General features: G+C 34.4%; 2 protein-coding genes across 4 annotated transcripts; one reads left to right on the top strand and one right to left on the bottom strand.

Annotated features, from left to right (window-relative positions):
- The first annotated feature begins 5115 nt into the window (after positions 1 to 5115).
- LOC111007704 (uncharacterized) lies at positions 5116 to 5892 on the top strand. The gene has a single exon (XM_022280164.2). It carries the CDS (start codon positions 5116 to 5118, stop codon positions 5710 to 5712), a length of 597 nt encoding a protein of 198 aa, XP_022135856.1. The 3' UTR covers positions 5713 to 5892.
- Positions 5893 to 5925: 33 nt separating this feature from the next.
- Positions 5926 to 9635, bottom strand: LOC111007703 (OBERON-like protein). 3 transcript variants are annotated; one of them, XM_022280163.2, is made up of 3 exons: positions 9352 to 9635; positions 7357 to 8499; positions 5926 to 6734 (listed from the first exon to the last, which is right to left on the bottom strand). In XM_022280163.2, the coding sequence occupies exons 2-3, from the start codon at positions 8489 to 8491 to the stop codon at positions 6151 to 6153; spliced, it is 1719 nt and encodes a 572-aa protein (XP_022135855.1). In that variant the 5' UTR covers positions 8492 to 8499; positions 9352 to 9635; the 3' UTR covers positions 5926 to 6150. The 3 variants fall into 3 exon arrangements, with proteins under 3 accessions (XP_022135855.1, XP_022135854.1, XP_087979183.1); XM_022280162.2 differs by having other exon boundaries at positions 9356 to 9634; XM_088123057.1 differs by lacking the exon at positions 9352 to 9635 and having other exon boundaries at positions 7357 to 8551.
- Positions 9636 to 10410: the final 775 nt, after the last annotated feature.

Raw genomic sequence — 10410 nt, 5'->3', positions numbered from 1 at the left:
TTTTTTTTCACATAGTTTTAAATTATTTGCCAAATTTAAAAAATAAAAACAATACAAAGAAACTGAGAGAGCAAAAACCAATTTCATTTTCTAAAGACAATGGCTACCAAACAATTATTTTCAAGATAGCTTTATAATAAATATATGGTCTAGTAAATATTATTTTAAAGCTTGAGAAGAATGGGAAAAACAAGGTAGGGTTAATATATATTAGGGTTTTAAATATTATTTTGTTCCATGTAATTTTGTATTTTAATCTCTATATTTTAAAATGTTCATTTTGGTTCCTGTACTTTCAACGTTTGTTCATTTTAGTCGTTGTACCTTTAAAACGTTAATTTTTGTCTATGTACTCTCTTAACAAGTGACTAGTTTGGTCCATATTTTTAAAATTTTAACGTAAGTTTTATATAAAATGAAAAATCTCTAATACAAATCTATTGCTACGTTTCAAAAAATTTCCTAAGGGAATTACCTCCTAAAATTATGATTGAAATAAACAAGATATAAAAAAATGAATGAATCAAATGATCACTTTTTAAAGGTACAGAAAACTAAATAGACATTTCGAAAGTATATAGAAACTAAAATAGACAAAAATTAAAAGTAATGGAACAAAATCAAGGTTTTAAACTATATTAAAATCACCCACCAAAAAAAGAGCATTATGGTTTTAACTATTCTATTCCTTTTGTATCCCAAAAAAAAAAAAAAGTGAGTTTGCTTTGGAATATCCTCTATCATATGTACCATGGGTATAAATTGAAAAGGGATTGACATTCAATTGCTTTGCTACCCACTTTAGTTAATATATACATAAAATTCAATTGAGAACCCATAATTTGCCTTTGCCTCTCCTCAAACTTTTTTTCTTCTTTTCTTTGTGTCACTAATGATATGAGCTCTCCCATTTGAATAGATGGTATTTGCATTCAAATCTAGCTATAATGAGATGGAAAGATAAAACAAATTGCATGATGAATTCATACGTGAGTTATTTACCCAAACTATGATTAATTTGTATCAAATTATCATTTTTTTTCAAGTGTAAAGTTGGGGATCAAACTCACGATCTCTTAGTTTAAGATATACGTCAACTACCGCTGAGTTATGCTCGCTTTGATATCAACTTATCATCAATGAATATTTTGGTTCTTTATTAATCGTTCTTCCTTCATTGTCGTCTCTTCCTTCTTATCCTCTCTTTCTTGGTCGATAAGGGTCATATCTTATCTTCTTCCTTCTATTGTAAATAGATTTCTTTGAACATATGACAAGTAGAATCACCGAAAGTTATGAGATATCTGAAAAATACATCCGATTATGAAACAAGATAGATGCATAGTCAGCTATAAACACAACATCCATATAAAATGTCAATTTTGGTATATTCATTGATTATATAGTTCACTACTTTTCATAAATAAATATAATATATATATATATATATAAAGAGTAAACAAGGTCAAAGAAATAATTCCTTTTTCCAACTACAAATTTCTTATTAACCTTTTTCGATGGGCACTACTTTTTACCACATCAAATTCCCTTCTTCTCGAATTTTATTTCTAATTACTTCAATATCACTCATGTTAATTAGAAGATCTTGTAATTTGATTATGGTGTGTGACCAATATCATGGTCAGCCGATAAAGAAAAGATTACGAGGGTTAAAAATAATTATCATTAATTTTGTTTTTAAAATAAAAAAACCACATTGTAAATTTCATAAGGTAATTATTGAACTCATTCCAAACTTAAAAAATTAGGGTTGGAAGGAGAGGTGCTAGAAATCAGTCCCACCACTTGATAAAATTCTTCTTCCAATGAAGATTTCTCTGGACCAACAATAATGGCACCAAAAATTTATTATTATTATTATTATTTTCATCTATCCCTTGATTTTCTCTCTCTACTTTCTTAGCCCAAAGCCAAAAAAAAAAAAAAAAAACCATACTCAAATTCATGATTTATTTTTCAATTAAAATGCTCCAATTTTCCTTTATATATATATATATATAATTTTTTTTTAATGAGGACATTGCTTGTTTAGCTGGATGGCACTCAATACTTGAAATATATTTATTTATTTATTTATCTTTTTTGATTTTCCAGGTAGGCAAACGGTACCGTTAAGAGAGAGAGAGAGATGCCAAATAATCGGGTGGACGGCGTTAATTCTCCGTGAGAGTGAAAGCGATCGCGAGAGAGAATCGGCGATTTGAGGGGAGTGGGCCCCACGAAAGCTCAACTTGAACAGACGAATCAAGTTCTGTTTCCTTTTGGATCGCCGCATACTATTCTACCCTCACAAACCCTCGCAGCCGAATTATAATTAAAAAAAAAAAGATGACGTGAAATTCCATTATTACCCCTCTACAATTGTCTTATTCTATCTCTAGTTGTCTCGGTCAACATAGGGCAATTGATTAAGACAATAGTGACATTACTTTAATACTGTATTTTTTTTTTTAGATGTGTGAAAAAATAGGGGGATTTTGTGGGAATTAGATATCGAGGAATTGGCTGTCTAGATTGAGGAGCGGCCAAACTGTGTCGATAGAGTTGTGAGAATGGAGATGAAAGCTGGAATGGATGAGCACGATTCAGGGTTGAGAGCAAATCAAAAAACAAATATTGAGATTGTTGATAAAATCAAATGTTGAAGGGTTAGATGATTTGTGTTTTTCGCTAGGTTTGGTATTGAGTCTAAAATAAGTTGTTTTGATGTTAGACAAATTTTGATTTAAGTTTACGAAATAGAACAAAAATTTTCGATGTAAGAATTAAAATGGCACAAAAATGTAAAGTTCACGAATCAAAATAATATTTAAACCTAAACCTAACGAATTTCTATCTCATTAAAAAGTTTGAGAACCTCTTCCTAATTCATCTACAGTATTCGAAGACAGGTCTACCTCAAACCCTCAGATGTGGGATACTTAGCTATTTATTTTACACTTTATTTGTATGAAGGGTTTGATCTGCTACAGAGGCTGACATACAGAGTCCAACATGTCCGATCTGCTATCTGACACGAATAACCGGTCGGGGGTCTGTCGAATCCCTAACCTATAAATAGAGGGCACAATTTCAACACTAGATATCGAATTTCTCCTCAAACTTACTATTGAGTGTGAGCTGTTTTACTGACTTGAGCGTTAGAGAGTTTGCTCTCTTGTGCAGATCATTCAATGCCATTCCGAGTCAGCTAAGCTTGTGTGTTCGACCTTGACCAGGTCTGACATCATCCTATTTTTCGCATAAATAGAATTTTTGACTTATGTATTAGGTTTATATGACCTAAGATTAAGAAGTTAAATCCAGGTTTAAAATGTGAGTTTATTTATGGCTATAAATTTGTTACTAACACAAGTAACCTAAACTCATGTTACATAAATTTAATCATTTTTTAAGCACGTCATTCGACCTACAATTTGCAAGTGATTACAAATTTTTTAAAAATTTTATCACTATTTTTTTAGTTCGAGTGGAATGGGATTCAAACCTAGTAGAGTTACGTTCATATTGACTTAATATCACATAAATAATCTTTAAAATAGTTTTAAGTACTCATGTAAGTCATTTTCATGATATAGAATTTTTTTAACCCTCGGATGGAAACAAAATAAGTTTTGCCTGGTTTTAAACATGTGGTATATGAATCATATATGAGTAATGTAAGAATTCTATACAAGCAGGATGAGAAAAAGGGAAAAAAAATTTAATACTATTTTAATCGTAATTCGAATTTGGTTTCCATTTTTATCTAATTTCTTTAGGTCGTAATTTTAGTATAATACTTCCCTCACTAATTTTTTTGAAATATAGCAATAAATGTGTATTAGAAGATGAGCTAAAATAGATATTTTGAGAGTACAATAATTAAAATGAACAATAATTAAAATTACATATAGATAAAAAAAAAACGTTTTAAAGGTACAAGGACCAAAATAAGAAAGTCCCAAATTACAGAGACCAAATTAAAAAAAAAAACTAGTTAATCAAGTGAGAGTTCAATATATTAATTGAGTTTCTATTTGACTTTTAAGCTTCAAGTATTATTTTTTTTTTATCCATTGGATTTGCTGTCTATGAAGAGGCACTTTGAAATACATGACCCATTAGCATAAAAGATCAGTCCAAAACCAAAGGGCAACTTTGGTATTCACTCCAAAATAGATTAAGAGAGATTTGAAAGCAAAGCAGATACTACATTCAAATTATATCAATGTTCATATGGATGATGTTAACAACAACATTTCATAACCATCATTCATGCAAGATTTTAATGTTGATTTCATTGACAATAATCTTTCAGAAAAAAGAAGAGTTTCAAACATGTGCAACTTTTTTCTCAAGAAAGTGGAAGCAAACAAAACAGGTTTAATGGATAATCATGAGTGTGTGTGGTTGAGAGATAGACAGTATTTTGGGTATCATTTTTTTTTTCTTTTTCTTTTGATCACCTGCAAAAAAGTGAGGCAAATAATTTGCCATGTGAGAGCACTACACAGCAGCAGGGCAGAGCAGAGGAGGATCTTTAACAGTGTTAATGGTGGCTTACAGAAGTGAATATAAAAGACAGAGCATCAAAAGCAGTATCCACTTTTAGGATTATGTGAGATATAGAAAAATTATCATGAATTCTGCTTTAACATTCTATATTGTTCACTTTCACTTTGTTTAGCAGAATATTATCTCATTAAAATAAGGAGAAAAAAAAACTGAGTTACCAAATATGGAAACATACCTGTTCTTACCCAATTGGCCTGTGATTCTGAGGATGGAGAAAAACTGTGCTGATGTGGAACTTCTTGGGATTCCTGTTGTCATTCCTTTATTGTGGCTTTTTTCTGCAAAGAACCCATTTTGCTGTTCCAAAATGCATTTAAGAAAAGGCAAATAACAGTAACAGTTTTTGAGGCATAAGCTGCCTTTCCCAACTAATTGTTCATGTTCAAATTGCATGTTGAAACAAACAAGCCATGCAGTGTACCTTCTACTTCAATGGCCAAATCCTGCTTGTTCAGGCTATAAATTCACCAAATATCTCATGCCATTCAGTGATCTGTATTGCAAAAGACAGTTTTTGAGCTTCTTTTTCATCCCAAAATGGCTCCTTGGTTTCTTGTTCTTCTCTTCTTAGTTGGGAAAGCTCACGCTACGGCTATCGACCAGACCGACCTGAAAGCTGCCATGGATGACATGAGATCGAAATCTTACAATGGCTTTGTCATACTGCTCAAGATCCTAAATAGCTCCAATAAAGCCTTGCAGTACTCGGGTATGACATTCTTTATGCCCACTGATCAGGAACTATCTCACGTTGCAATCTCCCCCGACCGACTTGAAGAATTCGTTCTTAGCCATTCTGTCCCCACACCATTGCTGCTCAACAATCTTCTACACTTCCCAAACGGGAGCCTGGTTCCATCGAGCATCCCAAACAGAATGATCAGCATAACCAACTGCAGAAAGATGGGTGTCTGTGTGAACAATGCACGAATCATTACCCCGAACGTGTGCTTAAACTCATCTATAAGATGTCATGGTATAAGCACAACTATTGCATATGACAGAGTTTCCTATTCAGACACTTTACCGGCCAAGCAGAGCATGTTCGAAGCTACAGTTCGGCAGAATGAAAAGAAAGGAGCAAAATCTTTACAGTCTGCTGCAATGAAGAAGACGACCCGTCCACTACACTGAATCCGTCCACCTCATGCCCCCGCAGCTTAGTTCATTCAAATCAAATAAATACCCAGCTTTGTCAGTAATTCTCCAGATACAATATCCAGTTTTAAGCAACCTTTCTAATAATGCAATAGGCATAGTAGTTTGCTCTAATGTTGTTGACTTCATCGTATAACAGAAAAAAATTTATGCTTTTGTTCTTATTTTTCATACCCCCAAAGCAGTATCAAACAGAAACTTGGTTTGTTATTAACAATCTACTAAAAAAGGTAGGCATAATAGAAGTAATTAACAACTCGATTACATTTTCGGTACAAGTATCTGAAGGTCCAGTGAGAAACAGCTTCATACATTATCAGTAAATAAAGAAACATAACTTGAAACATTTTAATTTACATGTCACTGTGCTCAGACCTTAGTTTTCATCAGGGCTTGATCCCAAAGTATTCTCATTCATTTGCCTGTGTCTGGCTTAGAGGCACTATAGAGCAGATCTTGAATTTTTGAATACATAAGCATCTGCGATGGATCAGCCCCACCACTGCTCTGTGAAGCTCTGGAACTTTCTTGTAACTTGATCTTTTCGAGCAAATACTGCTTCTCGGCCTCGGCCTCGTTCAGACGTTGTTTCAGGTAATTGCTAGCGTATTCTTCCTCAGACTTGTCTGTTTTGGCAAGAGAAATCCTTTGAAGCCTCTCGGCCTCTCTTTTTGCCTCATTGGCCTTAAGTTGGAACATATCAGCTTCTGCACATTTAAGTCTAACAATTTTCTCGAGCTCTTCAATTTGTAGCTTCTTTCTCTGTCTGTCCAGCTTTATCTCTGCTGCTTCCTTGGCCTTATCTTCAACCTCACGGTTAAAGGCCTCGACATCCAGGCGAGCCTTTTTCCAACTTCTCATCTTCTCATTGGCAACAATTTCCATTTTTCTTATAACCTCCTGCACCACTTCCGCGATTCGATTGCATGCTTCCTGTGGGGCCGCTAACCTTCCCCCTTCCCCATTTTCAAGACTATTCATAGAGTCTGTCTCGTTCTCTTCATTAAGACCAAGATGGACGTTAGATTTTTATCAATGGTAAAGGTGCAAAACCACAAACTAAGTAAATATGTCTAGAATATAGCTCAAACACCCAGATAAATGAAACAAAAGACAAAAACGGCATCTCAAGGAGCAAAGTCCAGGTAATTTTCTTTTCATTTCTATAAAAACGTCTCAAAGACTGGTTATATCAACTAAAACTATCTTCTTTTAGAAATTATTCACAAAAAGTATGTTATCCATAGAACTAATTCTTGAACCTATTACCTATGTAAACAAATAAGCTAAAAAAGTCCGTCCTTCAAGCTTTAGCACAGTCATAGTGTAGAAGATAATCTTAACAGAAAATTCTTTTCCATTTATACTTGTTTGTTCCAAATTGGACCATTTTGAAAACCAAAGTATTCATCAGCAGAAAAAGTCAGCTTGTCGGTCACAGATAACGATACCATCTTGCACATTTTATAAATCAGTAGAAGAACCAATGTAGCTAAAGCTATATTAGACAGTTCCATTACATGGAGCTGAGTCATGCACACCTTTACCACTCGCGCAGACAAAAATTATTCCAAACTCTCATTAGTTAAGACAAAAAGTATAAAGGCTTTATCAATGTACCTTGAAAAAACATCAATATTGCTCTGCAAGCTGCTGTAGACTCCAGAGCTCCATTCTTCATTTTTTCTTTGAGATCTTCACACTTCCAGAAAAGTTTCCTCCCACCCTGGTCCTCACTTCCACGAAATATCCTACTGACGAAATCAAGCTCCTTCATCAGAGACTCCTGGTCCCAGGAAGGTGCACAATGTTGAAAGACATCTCTAACCCAACCAAGCAGCTCAGACGTCCGATGGCAAGCTGGGCACTTGAAATGCATTTCTGTCCGCCCTGTCCCGCTCCTAACAGAAGATCCCACGCAAATCTTTCCATCACGAATGGCACAATCCGTGTGAGACCAATGAGAACACAAATCACAGCCAATCCAACGACAGGTGTTAACTTCAAAATCGAACTTGTTGCATATTACACACATGCACAGATTGCAGAAACCATTTCTGCTGGTGCATATCTCACAAGTGCAATCATCAGCCGGAAGCGGGTTTTGGCAAGCAATATTTCTACATCTCTTATACACAAAAACCTCAATGAGCGTAGTCTGGGAGAGGCTGATATTTGGGTGCAAGAAGGCCTGAATTCCAGTATTGATCGCAACTAGAATTTCAAGCTGTACCCTATGTGCTCTAATCAAGGTCTTTGCAGTTAAATCAGTTCTACGCTGAACAAGCTTCTGCAAAATGAAAATCTCATCTCTCTGTTGTGCACTACCATTTCCATCAAGAATAATTCGAAGCCCATTCTTCAAATTTTCTAGAAAATCCTCGGGTAAGCGATGCATCTTTTCAGCGATTACCTCAATTCTTTCTCTTGCTATGTCACGAAGTGAGATTTTATCAGCACTAGAAAGGCGATGAATGACTGACTGCTCAACAAAGTCATTATCTGTCTTTCCATTTTCCATCTTCTTCCCCATCCCTCCATCACCAATAGGCCAAGTTTCCTGAGAACTGGCACTCTCAGTAGGAGACTCGTGAATTTGGTCAGAATTAGATCTGGGTACCTCAGGGGACGGTCGGGGTTCTGATGAAACTAAGGAAAGAGATGTCTGGAGCTCCTCAGGCCGTGGCTGTTGACGGATGGGAATCATCTTTGATGCAGGCTGGTGATGGATGTTAGAACCAGATGAAGCACCCATTATTCGTACTGTGTAAAAGAAAATTATCATAAAAATGACCATCATCAACCTTCATTTGAACAAGTACACAAATACATTACACATTTCATCCGCATGTAAAATTTTCTTAAAAAATTCCAAATTTCCATTTTACCACAAACAAAGTGGAAACCAAGTTATTCTATCAATAACAAACCCTCCAAAGATAACCATGAAAACACACCAAGTTCAATCATATATGGTTCGAAACAATTTGAAAAACTATCAACTCCCAGTTAACTTTTTAACCCAGAACCAAAAATTTTCAGAATCCAATGGCTAAATGGTCATGATGAGATACGAGAAGAGGAGCAGAACTCCGGGAAATAAAATCATATACTTCATATGCGTTATAAGCAGATATTTTTCATCACTTTACCCGAAAAAAGTTCTATGCAAATTACCCATGGCAGCACGGTTCAGATTATAGTTACAGGATTAAATGTACAAAGAGAAGCTCTCTCCACAATGTACTTAGAGAGGGAAAAGAAAGAGTTCATGATTCCAGTCGATCAAAAACCATTTCCACAACCAGGCTCCAAAAGAATAGAACCACAAGCATCAAACTGAGTTTAAAACTAGATCAGGAACAACAAAATCACAACAGAACAAAGAACCCAGATCTCCTAGCATCCGCCGAATAAAAGCTCTGCGAAACCAGCACTTCAAAAATAATGAAGGAAGCAAGAAACGATTAAGATAATAAAAACCCAGATCCTTGCTATAAGTCCAGACCTCGGTAAGAAACAGAAGCAAAAGAGAATTCAAAAACTGAAAAGAAAAATAGCATCAGTTCACCCCAGTTCATCCCAACTCGAAAGAAAGAAAGAGAGAGTGCTCACCCACCAATCACACTACGAAATCGAGATTCTTAGTCGATGAAACCGCGAGAAACGTCAGAAAATCAGAGAGCGGCGGAACTGGGATTCATTATCAGTTGGGTAATTCGCAGATTTCAAGCCCTGAAGACGAAAGCACGACGAAGGGGCCGACAGAGGTTCAACTGGCGAACCCTTACAGGCAAGAAACAACAAAGACGTGGTCTTCGCGAGTAGAAATGGCCAAATACGGTCAGCGCAGGGTTCAACGATTCGCCTAAATCTGAGTTTTTTATGGAAAAAAAAAAAGAGATTGCCCAATTGGTAAAGTTCGATTTATTCAAGATTTTCTTCTGAAAGTTCACATCTTTTTCTAGAGGGAGAGAGATAAATTCATGTCATTTCTGAAAGAAAAAATAAAGTGCAATAGTTTTTTAGAGTACAAAATAAAATGGATTAAGTGGTAGAATACATTAATCTGACAGATTATGGTATTAAATATCGGTCGACATTTCCATTGACATTTACATATATCCATGAGTTCTGAGAAGTAAATCGATATTTTTATCAAATTAAAAAAAAATCGACAAAATATGAAAAATATTAACAAAATGTCACTAATATATACATAATATTAGTATTAATTATTTTTAACTTATTTAAAAATAGAAAAATGTTTATTTGTTAATTTAAATATTTTTTACAACTTTTAATTTTTATAATTTTTAGAGAAATATCAACATCAATATTTTATCGATATTTCCATAAAATGGAAACCCCGACATTTAAAACATTGATAAAGACCACTATGAATCATTCTTCAAACCTTAATATTTTAAATATTACTTTTAAGACTGTGATATTTGATAGGGAACCATATGAATAGTTTTTCGAATTTTAAGGATTAAAATGTCACTTTATGATTGTGGTATCTCTTGAACCACCTTTGAATAAAGTAGACTACAAGACTACGAGTTATTGTGGAAACAAACAAGTTTTTAACATCAATTTAGGACAAAAGTAATATTTCATGTATTTTTTTTCTAATAAATTTAAAATAACAAATTTCTAAAAGTTAGGATG

This window comes from Momordica charantia (assembly GCF_013281855.1).
Source record: "Momordica charantia cultivar OHB3-1 chromosome 4 unlocalized genomic scaffold, Mcharantia_2.0 BLBB01000004.1, whole genome shotgun sequence".
NCBI lineage: Eukaryota > Viridiplantae > Streptophyta > Magnoliopsida > Cucurbitales > Cucurbitaceae > Momordica > Momordica charantia.
The sequence above is the reverse complement of the archived record's forward strand: the minus strand, read 5'-3'. Positions and strand labels throughout refer to the sequence as shown.

Bases quoted from the DNA above. Each gene is read 5' to 3' on its own strand.
- LOC111007704 (XM_022280164.2), top strand. From the start codon at position 5,116: ATGGCTCCTTGGTTTCTTGTTCTTCTCTTCTTAGTTGGGAAAGCTCAC.
- LOC111007703 (XM_088123057.1), bottom strand. From the start codon at position 8,536: ATGATGGTCATTTTTATGATAATTTTCTTTTACACAGTACGAATAATG. The intron at 6,735-7,356 runs GTACATTGATAA...GTCTTAATGAAG, and splicing joins AATATTGATGTTTTTTCAAG to AGAACGAGACAGACTCTATG.